Raw genomic sequence first — 17,269 nt, 5'->3', positions numbered from 1 at the left:
AAAGAAGAGATGTTGAAGGTAACAGATTTGATATGCCCTAACATAAGGAAGAAGATGGAGAAGGCCAGGCAGAAGATTGGAGATTGTATTGTGAAGCCTTCACTTGACAACAAATTTGAAGTTTCACACTACCAAGAGAGGTACTCAATCAGACATTTCAAGGATTCTTATGAATTCAACAATTATTAACTATTGAAATGTTATTTGTTAGGTTTGTTGTTGATGTAGACAAGACCACTTGCACATGTAGAGAGTGGGACCTAACAGGTATACCATGCATTCATGCCATGAGTGCACTGCATTACATGGGGAGGGATCCAATCGAAGTTGTACATGAATACTACCATGTGGCCACATATTTGAAGGCATATGAAGTTGGCTTAGAGCCATGCAGAGGTGAAAGCATGTGGCCAGTGGTTGAAGGCTTCAAGGTGAAACCTCCAGAGGCAAGAAGGATGCCTGGTAGGCCCAAAAAGAAGAGGTTGAGGTCAGCTACTAAAAGGGAAGGCATAAATCCGCATCAACTGTCTAGAGGAGGGATGGTCATGACCTACAGAAGGTGTGGAAATGCAGGCCACAACAAAAGAAATTGCCAAAATCTTACTCTAGAAATTCCACCTCCTCCCAAGGTAACAAGTTGTTGCTTTCAACATTTATAATTCATATATGAATTACTCATAGACATTTCTTGTAAAATTGTAGAACAAAGTTGGAAGGCCTTCTAAAACAAGGGCGGAGGACATGCCAAGCTCTTCATCTACCAGGGGAGGGACAAGGGGAAGATTCAGCAGAGGCAGTGGCAGAGGGGGTGGAAGATCAGGGAGAGGCAGTGCAAGGGGTGGAAGAAGTGATGTATTTTTCAGAGAGAGGAACACGGCAAGGTCTGGGCTTGGTCTTTACATAAGTGAGGCAACAAGAAATCAGTACATCAATACATCATCAAGTTCAAGGGACGTGAGGGTTGTGCAAACTAGGAGCAGAACTGCACAAGCACCAAATGATCAACAACAATGAATGACATCTAAGTCTTCTTTTTGTAACTCCTTTTGTAATGAAGAAACATGTACTTGAACTTCTTGGCCACTTTGAAGTCTGCTACATTGAACATATCATATGTTATTAGTGTGTTTATGATGTTAATCAAAAGTACGGATGGCTGTTTTGGGTATTTTGTTTGTTGGTTTACAGTTAACATATGTTATATTGTTGATTCATGTTTGATGGTGAATTTGTAAGAAAAGTAGCATTTCATTCGAAAATAACCATTGCATTCAAAAATAATTGATTCATTAAAACTGCATATCTTACATGAAATCTCACAGAAAGTGATTCATTGCCAAAACACCAAAAATTAAGACTAACAACAATTTGGTAATCCTAAGTTTCCACTTCAGATTACTAATTTCAAGCTCTTGCTCCTTCATCACAATCTTCATTTCTTCTACATCTGCACATTTCACTTCATACAGTGTCATCAAATCTTCATATTTTCTAGCTTGCATCTCTCCCATAAACTTGCATAATTTCAGCTCCTCGGACACTTTGTCTCGTTGAAGAATTAGCTTGTTCATGCACATCTTATAGTACGAACTAAGCTCTGGATCCTTCCATCTCCAAAATCCACAATTTTCAGCCTAGAAAAAACAGAACAAAAAAGTTAAACACTTGTAAAACCAAAACAAAACCTACAAACTCGCAAAGAACATACCTTTGTTCGACTACAACAATAGAATCGCATCTCAGGATTCTTTTCAGTGTGGGAGGTGTTCATTGTAGCTGCAATTTCATGAACACAAACAACCTCCTGAGAAACTCCGCGATTGAAGCTCGAATTTGAGGAAGATGAAGTAGACGACATTGCTACGAATCAATATCCCTATTTTTTAGGTTGAAAATTCATTTACAATCATGCGGACTATTCTTCTACACCGATTCGCTCATGAATCTCTCCAATTCCATCGATTTCATGAAGAACCCTGGAAGGGTATAGCCCTAATCGAAAAATGAGGGCTTAATTCGAAATCTGCGTGTTAATAGATGGCGAAACGACGTCGTTTCTTTTAATTAGAAATGGCGTCGTTCCTTTTTTTTCATTTCGGCTTCCAACTGTGCAAAATCCGGCTCCACGCTATCATTTCCCGGTGACACATCATTTAAAATTTGGGGAAAATCGACGACGGGTGCTAAATCAGACAAAAAAAAGGTTAGGTAATTAGACGCAAGACCTTCGAAAATGGGAGCAAAAACCAATTTCGAGTAAACGTTAGGAATTTACAGGCAATTACCCCTAGAAAAAAATTATACTAATTTTATAGGAGTATAATTTTTTTATATTGATAAGTAAAATTTAAGACCACGTCTTATATGTGAATATCATCTCATCTGAACCTTACAAGACTTTGAACATCATCTTGTATGTATCTTGAAATATCATATTTTGACTTTTGTACATCGAACTTCTAATAATCATCTTGTCTGAAACTTGAAATATGACATTTGACCTATGAGTATCACCATTTAGAACTTAAAAAATATAATTAACTTTTAAGCATCATCTCATCCGCTGCTTGAAAAATAAAAACTGACTTGTGAGCAACATCTCATCTGCTACTTGAAAGATAAAAACTGACTTGTGAGCATCATCTCGTGTGTAGTTTGAAAGATCATAATTGTGAGTATAATCTCGTCCATAATTTGATAGATTGGAGTTGAGTTCTAAGCATCATTTGTTTAGAGGTTGAAAAATTGGAGCTAAGCGCTAAACATTATTTCATTTGGAGTTTAAAATTTAGAAATTAAGTCATGAGCATCATCTCATTTGGAGGTTGAAAATAATTTCCAACTTGTGAACATCATATTGTTTGAAGCCAAAACTAAGTTCTTAGTACATCTTGTATGGAGCTTGACAGACCACCTCTGACTCTTTAATATGATCTCGTTTAAAGTTTGAAAAACCAAAAATGAATGTTGAAAATCATCCCTTCTGGAGCTATAACATTTTTAGTTATACTATATGAGACATTAGTAATTAGGGGTGAGCATTCGGGCGGTTCGGGTTGAAACCGAACTGTACTGAAAAAAATTCGAACCTAAACCGCCCTTAAAAATTTAAATCGAACCAAAACGTTTCAGTTGTCAAAATCGAACCAAATCGAACCGCAACATAAACTGTTTCAATTTTTTTTTATAAATCAAAAACCTGTTCAGCGAACTATCTAATTCAATAAACTACTTCTAATTAGGCAAAAGAAGGTGGAATGCCATTTTTTACTTTCATTGAGAATACCGCACCACTATAATTTTCCAGAAGGTGAAGCTATAATTAGAACTCATTCTATATCAACAAAAATTGCCCAATACTACAAATACTCTACATACGAGTTGCGAAATAGTGAAATCAAGATGGTAAATGTGCCGACCAAATAAAAAGAAGTTGATTACTAGTGTTGGTGGGTGATGCGCCGATGGCGTTGTAGCAGCAGTAGCGACGAGGAAGAGGCTCATGCCTCGGCGGCACCGGCAGGGCCTCGGGGCGGCAGATGACGGTGGGAGGAATGGGGTGGCGGGAGTCTAGGTCCGCTGGGAGAAAGAAAACCCTAACTAAAATATTGAAATTTGAAATGAAAACTAAAGTCTAATTCTAAAACCCTATATATTTTAATTCAATAATTAATTATTTAAAAATATATATATATAATATATTATAATAATTATTAAATTCGGGCGGGTTCGGTTTAAAAATCGAACCATTTTTTTCAAATCGAACCGCACCATTTTACTTATAAAAATCGAACCAAACCGCCCGGTTTGATTCGATTTGACGATTTCGGTTCGATTTTGCTCACCCCTATTAGTAATAATTCGTATTAAAGTAGGTTAATTTGATTTCATAAGAAAATAACAAAATTAAATTATTTGATCCTTTTTAATTTTATACAATAAAACATAGTAATATAGAATTAATTAATTAATTAATTACTTCAAATAAATTAAAAATGTGCTCTCCAATTAATATAACAGAATGTTATATGTTGTTAAAGTTGGAAAAGAAGGTAGTTGGAGTTAAAGTTGATGAAAATGAGGTATACACTCGTTGTTGTCATTACCAATGACTAGATCATTAATACCGGGTGGGCAAGCACTTTGAAATAAATCTTCAATTGCACCAGCAAGTAACTTAAAATCGTTTCACATCGCTCGATGTTCCGTGTTAAAGTAAAGTTGAAGGCAACAAAGTCTTAATTTATTATCTTGAACAACAAAATTGTTATTCAAACTGATGCCTAATAATGAATAATTATGTGATTTGTGTATATACTTGAAAAACTTTATAGCACCTTTTATAAAACGACGGAACACGTGAGACAAACAAGTAAAAGTTTTAGGCACCCTAACCATTCCTTGGAAAACATTAAGTACAAGCACATATTGGTTGGATTAGGGCTGTCAAAAATGGTTATTATTTGTCAGCACTTGTATCAACACTTTGTTTGACAATTTAATTATATTAATTAATTATTTATTCTCGATCTCTCTCTGCCCCCCCCCCCTCTCTCTGTGGCTTTGGTGTTTTGTTTGATTTTTGAGGTTTAATTTTGATTTGTTGTAGATCGATTAGTGAAGGATCTCGATTTAGTGTAGATGCAATTTTATTGTTTATATTCTTCCAATTGTTCATAACCTCTTTACACTTCTTTGACAGTGAGAGGTATGGTGATTTTGCCAAGAAACTCAATGCAAATGGCTTGAAGGTTTATAGAATGGATTGGATCGGTAAGTGGAGAATATGTGGTAGTTAGAAGTTTGTTTGATTTTTAAAGAAACAATTCTCCAACAAGGAAAAAGAGTTCAAAATAATTGATACATTTACACATTTTATTTTGAAGGATTCGTAAATAAGATGAGCAGATTGTTCAAATTATTGTTTATTCTTGCTCAAAGTTCGTCCTTTAGCTGTTTCACGGTTCTTTATTTGAGAGAGAGAGAGAGAGAGAGAGAGAGAGCGAGAGCGAGAGATGAAATGCTTCAAAGAGACTTCAACTTCTTGTAGTTATAAAAACTAAATTGGTTACAACTTTATGTCCCTACATTGATAGGCCAGCTTCTTAGTTATCCCATGAATGAAAACTATTCTTTCACGTTATACGTGGTTTAATACGTTGGATTCAAATGGAACAGATCCAATTGCTAATCTGCATCAAAATGTATTATGAATAAGTAATAGTTTGGCATATAACTTCGTAGGTATCTTATGTTTTCCCAATCCCAGTTATCATGTCACTATGAAAGATATGAGTAGTCAAATTTACAAATGCTCTGTTGTGACAAGAAAGCCAGGTCCATGAACGCTTTTATGTAAGTGAAGTTCTACAATACTTATAAAAATCTGAAACACCTGTATCATGTGAAGCACTCCTCAGTTTGAGTTGCCACATTAAGTTTGCTAGTTTTGTAGTCTGCTCGTGTTGGCTACAATCTATGTAATACACTCTTTCGGTTATGGTTTTAAACTTTCAATAGTTCTCTTTACAATGGAACACCAATAATACAACAGGTTATTTGGGGATGACCAACAACCTTTTTGATTGAAAAAGAATGGTGTTCCACCAACAATAAATTTCAACATAAATGTTCTATAGAAACATTTGTTGTATATATTGTCACATTGTGAAATCATTCAAGAAATGTTGCTCCTATACTGATATTTGGATAATTGGTGACTTAGAAATCTAATTATTGCTTTATATTTTTATTATAAATCTATGAGTATGTTCAGGAGGACTACATCATTTCTATTCTTGTTTTGTTTTGATTATTCTTTTTCTCCTTGGTTGAAAATGTTTTGTCAAAACCTCTTTCTTTATTAGATAATAGCATTTTTGCTGTTTTTGCAGGTTGGTAATCGGTCTAGTGATTTCATTCAGAGGTCAGAAGGGTGAAACTTGAAGGTTCATATATAGTTTTATCTTATTTGATTAAGAAGCAATGTATTTATTCTTGTTGTATCTTAGGTATATACAGTGGGCCCCGAATATGCTCATGTTGAGGCGACGAAATATCCTGTAGTTGATGGTGTTGTAATTATGTGTACATCTTCGGAGTGGTGCTACTTGAGCTGGTGATGGGGAAGAAGCGAGTGTCAGGATTGCACGAGGATGACATGATCAAAGTCCTCATTTATAATGTAGAAGAACTGATGTATCAAATGTTGATTATTTTTTTTACAAATATTTTGAGTGATTTTATGAACAATGGTTGAATGTAATGTTGGATGAACGATGTTTGAATGAATGTATGGATTTTTAATATTAATAAATATATTTTTAGCTTTCTATTATGAGTTTTTAGATTTAAAGAAATATATATTTGAAAAAGAAGAAAAATTTAAATATAATTGCAAAACAAAATTGTAATATTTAAAATATACAACGAATATACGACGTTCGAGTGTTTGTTGTCTATCAGAGAATAGACGATGGTCAGGCCGACCATCGTCTATCAGTGTATAGATGACGATCAGTCTGTCCATCGTCTATCAGCGCCCCTACATAGAATAGACTACATGTAGTAGCCCGCTCTTTTAATTATGATTAAAACTAGTAAATGCAATTTTTATAAATAAATCCAGTTTATGGTCCTGATTTTTATTTATCAGAGACAGAGTTATTATTTTAGCTTTATACTTTTATAACGTATGAGAAAAACGTGACGAGGATTATTGAGCCATTCAATAATTTATTTTCCAAGTTATAACTGACTTAGCAAAGTCATGTTATTTATTAATCGAAAAACAGAAAAAATTATATTTTATTAGTGCTACTAGAAGTTGAGGAATTATTCCGACTGCAACGCAGATTAAATCTACGGATTTAATCTAGATTCATATTACAGTATTAGCATCACCAAGGCATGAGGATATACTTCATTTATTCATCAATCTCATTCTCATACTTTACAAACTCTTATAACCAATTACAGTTTCACCTATCATTGCTATGCAGTAGATACATAAATATGCTAGACATATATGTAAGCATACAATCATCATTACTTTTTTTCCCACTCCCTAATGTCTCCTACACTATACATCATTAATCTCCACCAACGTACCAAGAGAGAAAGTATTGCAAAGTTAGTGGAAAGAAAAGGAAAAGTGTGCTGCCACCTTTTGCCCACCACCTTTTGCTTTCCTGCTTTCCTCCCTCAGCCAACCACCACCTCCATGGCTTTTAAATTCAGCCAACAAAACTAATCATTCATTTCAGAGGGAGTAAGTTAATTCCTGCTGCCAACTGCCAAGTATCGAGAGTTCCTTCCCCATTGAATTCAATATCAACAACAACAGCCATCAACAACAAACAATCAAGGTATTTACTATCTCATATGCCTTCTTTCATAATATGCATTTCACGCCCCAACACAACCGATGATCAGTTTTCTTATGAGATTCAGATAATACGCTTATGAACATAGCTAAACCATGAGTTTTTGTAATAGAGAATAATCCATAGCATGTTACAGATATAGAATAGCTCAATCAGTTTTTATTCACAAGAAAAAGGCGTAAATAGCAGCATCAGACTAGAATTTTATGCGAGATAATTACGTTTCAACATTTTAGCTTCTAAACCAAGTATTCAAGATAGCAATAACACTTATGAGATTCATAGAGTATTAGATACTACAAGAATTCGTTTACACAACAATTGAGATGAGAACTTAGCTTTTTAGGAGGGAAGGGTCGATTGCCCTGTTTCCATCAAGTCAGTAGGTTGACGGCGAACTTCGTCGATTCCGGACACAGCACGGCGGCGCATCGGACCGAAGCCGTGGCGAGCTCGCCAATTTCCAGAAAAATAATGGAGAATCAGCACCCTCGGCGGCCTGACGAGCAGCGGACGCCGCTGCGAGTGAAGCGGCGCGGTGAATCTCGCCGGCCTTCCAGTTGCAGTGGCGGCAGTCTTCGTTTCTCTGGTAGAGCTAGGGCTCAACGGAGAGGCGATTTCCGGCCAAGAAAAGCGCGGCGGCGCTGGAAGGTTTAACAGCAGCAGGAAGCGGCGGTGTCGAAAGAGTAGCAGCGGCGACCTTCCCGATTTCAGGGCTCGACGTCAGAGCGGGATTTATGAGGATGGGAGACGAACGGCGCTGCTTCCAGGAGGCGACCGCCCGTCGGATTCCAGATGGAGGTGCGACATCGGCGATGACTTCCTTAGATTCAGGGCTCGATTGGGTTCTGCGGATGGACCAAAGGAGCAGAAAGAGAACGGTGCCGGGGTTAGACGCGTCAACAGACGACGCCGGCCGAAGCAAGCGACGGCTGAACGGCTGGAGAAGGCAGCCGACCAGATTTAGCGGAGGAGAATAAGCCGATCGGCTTTGTGAGAAAGGTGAGAATGTGTTTTGAGTTAGAGAGAGAGACCGACATTTTGAGAGAGAGAAAAAGGAAGAACCGACAGTTTGAGTGGAGAGAGAGTCGACTGTTTGAGATGAAAGAGAGAGAGATTCAATTGGGCTTTATTTTATTTTCTCTTGGGCCGAGATATTAGGCCTTGTTTTAACTGTTGTGGGCTACAGATTTTAAGTGTTTTGGGCCTGGATTGTTGGGCTTTGGCTATTGGGCCGAAAATGTAGAAGGAAAGAGTGAATGGGCTTAAGTTGTTGGGCCGGTTTTTATTCTATTATGTTGGGCCTCTGATTTTTAGAATGGGCTTAATTTTATTTCTTTTGCTTGGGCTTTCATATTTAATTGTTTGGGCTTTTCCCTTTTAATTTTCGGGCTTGAATTTTAATGGCTTGGGCTTCACATCTAAATTCGAATTGGGCCTTTATCTATATTATTTGGGCCGAATTATTTGAGCTTGGGTTTGTTTTATTTTAAAGGAATTGAGCTTCCAATTTAATTGATTGGGCTTTCATTAAATTCGAACTGGGCCAATCTTTAATTTAATTGGCCTTCTCATTAATTCTATTGGGCTTGATTTATTTAAGGAATTGGGCTGATGCATATTTTATGATGGGCTATTATTCCAAACCTCAATTATTATTTGGACCCCTATTTTAATTGTTTTGGGTCGAAGACTTTTTAAGTTGGGCTTTAATTCTTTTAAAGCTTGAGCTGAAGTTGCTCCTTTGAGCTAAGCCTAGCAGTATCAATTTTTGATGGAGCCCAATTATTTATCAGTAATGAGCCGCCCAGTTTATTAATTAATGTTTTTGGACTTCCGACTTTAAAGCAAGCCATTATTGTTTATTTCATTTAAGCCACTGGTTTATTTAATTAATTGGCTACTCTCTTTTGAGCCTATTAATTATTTGAGGTTACGCTAGTAATGATGCTTCTATCGAAAAGCCCGGTAATTTCTACAAGGTCACACCTCGTTTAAAGCCGAGTTAGTCCTTTTTCAATCAAGTACAAATGCGAGGTTTATTTCACGACTAGAATATTCCGATGAGGAAGGAAGAATCACAGTTTTAATCGACCGCGCTAGACGAGAATTAGCTAAATCTATTAACGAGGATTAATAGTAGAATTCCCGATTATCGCTCAGAGTATTAGTTCATGCATACCAGATTCATGCATAGTTAAATTACGCTTTCTCATTAATTAAGAATTTTCCTCGAGGCAATGTCTTATTTTATATTCTCGTGATTAAGGTCAAGCGCGAGAGTAAGAACTACACAAGGAGTTAGAGTACCTTAGCAAAACTTTGCTATCAGGTGGGCAATTTCTTACGCGTAAATAAAATGCTATGCAAGTGTTATGCTTTAAAATGCAAATTGGATCTTCAAGTGTGGTATGCTTTATTACGCTTAAATGAGTTAAGCTTTATTATGCTGCACGTTAAATGATTTACGCTATGCTATTTATACTATTTACGCCTATGTAATTTACGCTTATTTACGCTTGAATGCTTTACGCTGATAAGTTTATGCCTGTGATTGATGCTTGCGTCTGTTGGGGGAGGCCTCCCTCAACAGTACGATGCCGTGTCCGCTGAGGAGGGCCTTCCTCACGGCGCGATGCCCGTGTCCGCTGAGAGAGGCCTCTCTCGCGGCGCGATGCCAGTATGCCAGTGTTACAGCGTCTATTGGGGGAGGCCTCCCTCAATAGTACGATGCCGTGACCGCTGAGGGAGGCCCCCTTCACGGCGCGATGCCCGTGTTCGTTGGGGAAGGCCTTCTCCACGACACGATGCGTGTTTATGATTGTTAATGATGAAGAATGCACTCATGCTGTTTATGAATTTGGAAATGTTTAATGAGCAAAGGATTTGAAAGAAACTTATGCCTCTTATGCGATGTTGTGTTTTGTTGTTGATGTTATGTTATATGCTTGGCAACTGCCCACTAAGTACTCTTGTACTTAGCCCTTCGATGTTTATGTTTGTGCAGGTTGAGCTGTGATGGGCGATGAAGTGTTGTTGCTGAGTGGAGTTTTTGTCGAACTTAAAGTAGGCTCAGAAAGGATACATGTCTTCATACATGTATCACAGTTATGCTTTCCGCTGTAAACACTGATTATTTCAGTTACGCCTTCCGTTGCAAACTCTGATAATGTTTTAGCCAAGCCCCTAATGATGCCTTTTTCCTTTTAAGGAATATAACGCGTATACAAGTTCTTTGAGTACCCTTTTTATGCGAACTATGCCTTTTTCCTTTTTAAGGAATATTTCACGCGTATTCAAGCTCTTTGAGTATTCTTTTATGCACCCCTTTCTAAACCCGCTTCTTAATTTCCCTTCCCCAGTCATGGTTTTCCCGGATTAATTATCCTTAATTAAGGCCGGTCGTGACAGAGTGGTATCAGAGCAGTTCGTTTGCTCTGAGCCTAAGAGTTTATTTAAGCCAAACTTAGAATGAATCGCTAAAGTGTCTAGAGTTCAATCGACAAAGCTCAGCACTTCATCGCATCACACTCAACGAAGCAGAATGGTAAGCTCTTCCATGTTTTGAGTTAATGTTTACAAAAAGTGAGAATTATCGTAATAGCAAAGTGAGTAACTGTCAATAGCTATGTTATGTTGTTGAATGAAATGATTTACGCAAGCGCGATTAAGTATGCCTATGGTATGAATCCCTATGAACATAGAGCTATTAAGTTATGAGATCACCACTACTACAGAACATAGAAGCAAACATAGAAGAAATTAGATTGTATCTTTTGGTGGCTATAGTGAAGGCAGCAAGATAAGTGATACGTATAGAATAATTTTTAAGCTCATGATTTTATAGCCGTTATAAATCTCCATGACTTATGCTTAAGTATCCAATTTAGATGATGAGATATTATATGCTTAAGAATTGATATGACTCATGGATTTGAGATGCTAAGGACCCTTAAAGCTTACTACATCAATGTTGTCATTGGAGTTATGACTTGTTTACAAGTTAGAATAAGTTAACATGTACAAGAATTCTTTTGAGGCTTGTATTAGATTATGCTAGAGTGTACTAATTGACAAAACTTTGCTATCAGAATGCCGCCTAAGAGAGGACGCCCTGCGAGAAACAATAACAATCGCAGAAACCGTAACGCTGTACCCGAAGAACCACAAGATGCTCGAGGACATAACCCATTCCCTCCGCCCCCGACTAGGAGAGTCGAAGAACTCTTTTTAAGGCAAAACCCACCTACGTTTGACGGAACGAGTGAACCAACTGAAGCTGAGATTTGGGTGCGTGCAATGGAACACATTTTCAACTTTCTACGTTGTACTGATGAGGAGCGCCTATCTTGTGTCTCATTCTAGCTAACAGGATCAGCTGACTTCTGGTGGGAAGCACGTCGAAAAAATTCTGACACCTGAACAATGGGCAAGTTATACTTGGGAAGATTTTAAGACAGGATTATATGATAAATATATTCCGAAAAGCTATAGGAAGAAGAAAGAAGCTGAGTTCTACGAGTTAAAACAAGGAAAGAAATCTGTGGTTGAATACGACAAGGAATTCTGCAACCTGTCTAGGTTTGCTCCACAACAAGTGGACATAGATGAGAAGATGGCAGAAAAATTTTGTGCCGGTCTACGGTACGAAATTAGGATGACTCTAGCAAGCCACGGAGGACTCTCATACACAGAGTCTCTGAACAGGGCACTTGACATTGAAGCTGCAATGCCGTCAGAAAAGTCAGCCCCACCATTGATCTCAACGCCAAATGATCCACCAGTAGCCTCACATACTCTCAAAGGGAAGCACAAGTGGGACAACAACGAAGACAATATTAATCAGACTAGTAAGAAAGTGTGGCAAGAAAAGGAACGGGCCGAACAGTTTATTTAACCAAGGCACGAGGCACAGACTAACCTCGAGTCAACTGGGGGTAGCCAAAGTCAGAGAGGAATTTCACCTTGCTCAAATTGCGGTAAGATGCATAGGGGTATCTATCGGGCTGGAACTAACGGTTGTTACAATTGTGGCCAAAAGGGTCACTACTCCACGCAATGCCCCAACAGACAACAAGGTTCAGCAGTTGGGAACACCCGCACCCCTTGCCAGCAATACGTGGACACTTGCGAAATCAGCCTCAATCACATCAGTGAAAATCTTATAGAGACACCGCAGACAAGAGAAGCTACGTGGGAACTTGAAGACAAGATGAAGGAAAAATACCCCGAACTGTTTTAGCAGAGATATGCAAATTTCGGGACGAAATTTTTGTTAAGAGGGGTAGTATGTAGTAGCCCGCTCTTTTAATTATGATTAAAACTAGTAAATGCAATTTTTATAAATAAATCCAGTTTATGGTCCTGATTTTTATTTATCAGAGACAGAGTTATTATTTTAGCTTTATACTTTTATAACGTATGAGAAAAACGTGACGAGGATTATTGAGCCATTCAATAATTTATTTTCCAAGTTATAACTGACTTAGCAAAGTCATGTTATTTATTAATCGAAAAACAGAAAAAATTATATTTTATTAGTGCTACTAGAAGTTGAGGAATTATTCCGACTGCAACGCAGATTAAATCTACGGATTTAATCTAGATTCATATTACAGTATTAGCATCACCAAGGCATGAGGATATACTTCATTTATTCATCAATCTCATTCTCATACTTTACAAACTCTTATAACCAATTACAGTTTCACCTATCATTGCTATGCAGTAGATACATAAATATGCTAGACATATATGTAAGCATACAATCATCATTACTTTTTTTCCCACTCCCTAATGTCTCCTACACTATACATCATTAATCTCCACCAACGTACCAAGAGAGAAAGTATTGCAAAGTTAGTGGAAAGAAAAGGAAAAGTGTGCTGCCACCTTTTGCCCACCACCTTTTGCTTTCCTGCTTTCCTCCCTCAGCCAACCACCACCTCCATGGCTTTTAAATTCAGCCAACAAAACTAATCATTCATTTCAGAGGGAGTAAGTTAATTCCTGCTGCCAACTGCCAAGTATCGAGAGTTCCTTCCCCATTGAATTCAATATCAACAACAACAGCCATCAACAACAAACAATCAAGGTATTTACTATCTCATATGCCTTCTTTCATAATATGCATTTCACGCCCCAACACAACCGATGATCAGTTTTCTTATGAGATTCAGATAATACGCTTATGAACATAGCTAAACCATGAGTTTTTGTAATAGAGAATAATCCATAGCATGTTACAGATATAGAATAGCTCAATCAGTTTTTATTCACAAGAAAAAGGCGTAAATAGCAGCATCAGACTAGAATTTTATGCGAGATAATTACGTTTCAACATTTTAGCTTCTAAACCAAGTATTCAAGATAGCAATAACACTTATGAGATTCATAGAGTATTAGATACTACAAGAATTCGTTTACACAACAATTGAGATGAGAACTTAGCTTTTTAGGAGGGAAGGGTCGATTGCCCTGTTTCCATCAAGTCAGTAGGTTGACGGCGAACTTCGTCGATTCCGGACACAGCACGGCGGCGCATCGGACCGAAGCCGTGGCGAGCTCGCCAATTTCCAGAAAAATAATGGAGAATCAGCACCCTCGGCGGCCTGACGAGCAGCGGACGCCGCTGCGAGTGAAGCGGCGCGGTGAATCTCGCCGGCCTTCCAGTTGCAGTGGCGGCAGTCTTCGTTTCTCTGGTAGAGCTAGGGCTCAACGGAGAGGCGATTTCCGGCCAAGAAAAGCGCGGCGGCGCTGGAAGGTTTAACAGCAGCAGGAAGCGGCGGTGTCGAAAGAGTAGCAGCGGCGACCTTCCCGATTTCAGGGCTCGACGTCAGAGCGGGATTTATGAGGATGGGAGACGAACGGCGCTGCTTCCAGGAGGCGACCGCCCGTCGGATTCCAGATGGAGGTGCGACATCGGCGATGACTTCCTTAGATTCAGGGCTCGATTGGGTTCTGCGGATGGACCAAAGGAGCAGAAAGAGAACGGTGCCGGGGTTAGACGCGTCAACAGACGACGCCGGCCGAAGCAAGCGACGGCTGAACGGCTGGAGAAGGCAGCCGACCAGATTTAGCGGAGGAGAATAAGCCGATCGGCTTTGTGAGAAAGGTGAGAATGTGTTTTGAGTTAGAGAGAGAGACCGACATTTTGAGAGAGAGAAAAAGGAAGAACCGACAGTTTGAGTGGAGAGAGAGTCGACTGTTTGAGATGAAAGAGAGAGAGATTCAATTGGGCTTTATTTTATTTTCTCTTGGGCCGAGATATTAGGCCTTGTTTTAACTGTTGTGGGCTACAGATTTTAAGTGTTTTGGGCCTGGATTGTTGGGCTTTGGCTATTGGGCCGAAAATGTAGAAGGAAAGAGTGAATGGGCTTAAGTTGTTGGGCCGGTTTTTATTCTATTATGTTGGGCCTCTGATTTTTAGAATGGGCTTAATTTTATTTCTTTTGCTTGGGCTTTCATATTTAATTGTTTGGGCTTTTCCCTTTTAATTTTCGGGCTTGAATTTTAATGGCTTGGGCTTCACATCTAAATTCGAATTGGGCCTTTATCTATATTATTTGGGCCGAATTATTTGAGCTTGGGTTTGTTTTATTTTAAAGGAATTGAGCTTCCAATTTAATTGATTGGGCTTTCATTAAATTCGAACTGGGCCAATCTTTAATTTAATTGGCCTTCTCATTAATTCTATTGGGCTTGATTTATTTAAGGAATTGGGCTGATGCATATTTTATGATGGGCTATTATTCCAAACCTCAATTATTATTTGGACCCCTATTTTAATTGTTTTGGGTCGAAGACTTTTTAAGTTGGGCTTTAATTCTTTTAAAGCTTGAGCTGAAGTTGCTCCTTTGAGCTAAGCCTAGCAGTATCAATTTTTGATGGAGCCCAATTATTTATCAGTAATGAGCCGCCCAGTTTATTAATTAATGTTTTTGGACTTCCGACTTTAAAGCAAGCCATTATTGTTTATTTCATTTAAGCCACTGGTTTATTTAATTAATTGGCTACTCTCTTTTGAGCCTATTAATTATTTGAGGTTACGCTAGTAATGATGCTTCTATCGAAAAGCCCGGTAATTTCTACAAGGTCACACCTCGTTTAAAGCCGAGTTAGTCCTTTTTCAATCAAGTACAAATGCGAGGTTTATTTCACGACTAGAATATTCCGATGAGGAAGGAAGAATCACAGTTTTAATCGACCGCGCTAGACGAGAATTAGCTAAATCTATTAACGAGGATTAATAGTAGAATTCCCGATTATCGCTCAGAGTATTAGTTCATGCATACCAGATTCATGCATAGTTAAATTACGCTTTCTCATTAATTAAGAATTTTCCTCGAGGCAATGTCTTATTTTATATTCTCGTGATTAAGGTCAAGCGCGAGAGTAAGAACTACACAAGGAGTTAGAGTACCTTAGCAAAACTTTGCTATCAGGTGGGCAATTTCTTACGCGTAAATAAAATGCTATGCAAGTGTTATGCTTTAAAATGCAAATTGGATCTTCAAGTGTGGTATGCTTTATTACGCTTAAATGAGTTAAGCTTTATTATGCTGCACGTTAAATGATTTACGCTATGCTATTTATACTATTTACGCCTATGTAATTTACGCTTATTTACGCTTGAATGCTTTACGCTGATAAGTTTATGCCTGTGATTGATGCTTGCGTCTGTTGGGGGAGGCCTCCCTCAACAGTACGATGCCGTGTCCGCTGAGGAGGGCCTTCCTCACGGCGCGATGCCCGTGTCCGCTGAGAGAGGCCTCTCTCGCGGCGCGATGCCAGTATGCCAGTGTTACAGCGTCTATTGGGGGAGGCCTCCCTCAATAGTACGATGCCGTGACCGCTGAGGGAGGCCCCCTTCACGGCGCGATGCCCGTGTTCGTTGGGGAAGGCCTTCTCCACGACACGATGCGTGTTTATGATTGTTAATGATGAAGAATGCACTCATGCTGTTTATGAATTTGGAAATGTTTAATGAGCAAAGGATTTGAAAGAAACTTATGCCTCTTATGCGATGTTGTGTTTTGTTGTTGATGTTATGTTATATGCTTGGCAACTGCCCACTAAGTACTCTTGTACTTAGCCCTTCGATGTTTATGTTTGTGCAGGTTGAGCTGTGATGGGCGATGAAGTGTTGTTGCTGAGTGGAGTTTTTGTCGAACTTAAAGTAGGCTCAGAAAGGATACATGTCTTCATACATGTATCACAGTTATGCTTTCCGCTGTAAACACTGATTATTTCAGTTACGCCTTCCGTTGCAAACTCTGATAATGTTTTAGCCAAGCCCCTAATGATGCCTTTTTCCTTTTAAGGAATATAACGCGTATACAAGTTCTTTGAGTACCCTTTTTATGCGAACTATGCCTTTTTCCTTTTTAAGGAATATTTCACGCGTATTCAAGCTCTTTGAGTATTCTTTTATGCACCCCTTTCTAAACCCGCTTCTTAATTTCCCTTCCCCAGTCATGGTTTTCCCGGATTAATTATCCTTAATTAAGGCCGGTCGTGACACTACACCTTCATTTATGACACGCGATTTTTTAATAGATGACGGTTTTGGCCCGTCATCTAGCAAAATTCTTGTAGTGAAAAAATCATAGATCATAACAATGTTCTAACATCGGATGACAATACGTGTTTTATTTATCGACCAAAAAGGAAACAAATCGAATTTTAATTTAAAAAACACACGAAAATTTTAGGAAGAACATAAAACCCTAGAAATCCCAGATCAACAAACGAAATCGATCTGCATTTTCAGAAGGGTAAATATCATGAAAACCCTTGAACTATACCCACTTTATCAAAAATACCCTGAAACTTTTGAAATATTCTCTAAACCCTCAAACTATCAGACTTTTATCAAATATATC

The 17,269-nt window shown here is 38.4% G+C and overlaps 2 protein-coding genes and 3 long non-coding RNA genes across 8 annotated transcripts; 4 read left to right on the top strand and 1 right to left on the bottom strand.

The window, feature by feature from the left end:
- The first annotated feature begins 222 nt into the window (after window positions 1-222).
- On the top strand, window positions 223-1,159 carry LOC130986793 (uncharacterized). The gene is made up of 2 exons (XM_057910333.1): window positions 223-629; window positions 703-1,159. Exons 1-2 carry the CDS (start codon window positions 288-290, stop codon window positions 1,012-1,014), a joined length of 654 nt encoding a protein of 217 aa, XP_057766316.1. The 5' UTR covers window positions 223-287; the 3' UTR covers window positions 1,015-1,159.
- A 115-nt stretch (window positions 1,160-1,274) lies between these two features.
- Window positions 1,275-2,278, bottom strand: LOC130986799 (uncharacterized). The gene is made up of 2 exons (XM_057910341.1): window positions 1,709-2,278; window positions 1,275-1,634 (listed from the first exon to the last, which is right to left on the bottom strand). The coding sequence occupies exons 1-2, from the start codon at window positions 1,856-1,858 to the stop codon at window positions 1,317-1,319; spliced, it is 468 nt and encodes a 155-aa protein (XP_057766324.1). The 5' UTR covers window positions 1,859-2,278; the 3' UTR covers window positions 1,275-1,316.
- A 2,258-nt stretch (window positions 2,279-4,536) lies between these two features.
- LOC130986817 (uncharacterized) lies at window positions 4,537-6,332 on the top strand. 2 transcript variants are annotated; one of them, XR_009089409.1, is made up of 4 exons: window positions 4,537-4,587; window positions 4,703-4,773; window positions 5,895-5,926; window positions 6,012-6,332. It is a non-coding gene; the product is annotated as an uncharacterized LOC130986817 (long non-coding RNA). The 2 variants fall into 2 exon arrangements; XR_009089408.1 differs by having other exon boundaries at window positions 4,556-4,773.
- A 570-nt stretch (window positions 6,333-6,902) lies between these two features.
- Window positions 6,903-10,685, top strand: LOC130986826 (uncharacterized). 2 transcript variants are annotated; one of them, XR_009089422.1, is made up of 3 exons: window positions 6,903-7,367; window positions 9,655-9,717; window positions 10,393-10,685. It is a non-coding gene; the product is annotated as an uncharacterized LOC130986826 (long non-coding RNA). The 2 variants fall into 2 exon arrangements; XR_009089421.1 differs by lacking the exon at window positions 6,903-7,367 and having other exon boundaries at window positions 7,713-9,717.
- A 2,329-nt stretch (window positions 10,686-13,014) lies between these two features.
- Window positions 13,015-16,797, top strand: LOC130986825 (uncharacterized). 2 transcript variants are annotated; one of them, XR_009089420.1, is made up of 3 exons: window positions 13,015-13,479; window positions 15,767-15,829; window positions 16,505-16,797. It is a non-coding gene; the product is annotated as an uncharacterized LOC130986825 (long non-coding RNA). The 2 variants fall into 2 exon arrangements; XR_009089419.1 differs by lacking the exon at window positions 13,015-13,479 and having other exon boundaries at window positions 13,825-15,829.
- Window positions 16,798-17,269: the final 472 nt, after the last annotated feature.

This window comes from Salvia miltiorrhiza, chromosome 5 (genome assembly GCF_028751815.1).
Source record: "Salvia miltiorrhiza cultivar Shanhuang (shh) chromosome 5, IMPLAD_Smil_shh, whole genome shotgun sequence".
Taxonomy (NCBI): domain Eukaryota; kingdom Viridiplantae; phylum Streptophyta; class Magnoliopsida; order Lamiales; family Lamiaceae; genus Salvia; species Salvia miltiorrhiza.
The sequence above is the reverse complement of the archived record's forward strand: the minus strand, read 5'-3'. Positions and strand labels throughout refer to the sequence as shown.

Excerpts from the sequence above, each read along its gene's own strand:
- LOC130986793 (XM_057910333.1), top strand. The coding sequence starts at position 288 with ATGAGTGCACTGCATTACATGGGGAGGGATCCAATCGAAGTTGTACAT. Across the intron at positions 630-702 it reads AAATTCCACCTCCTCCCAAG|AACAAAGTTGGAAGGCCTTC; the intron begins GTAACAAGTTGT and ends GTAAAATTGTAG.
- LOC130986799 (XM_057910341.1), bottom strand. The coding sequence starts at position 1,858 with ATGTCGTCTACTTCATCTTCCTCAAATTCGAGCTTCAATCGCGGAGTT. Across the intron at positions 1,635-1,708 it reads ATTGTTGTAGTCGAACAAAG|GCTGAAAATTGTGGATTTTG; the intron begins GTATGTTCTTTG and ends TGTTTTTTCTAG.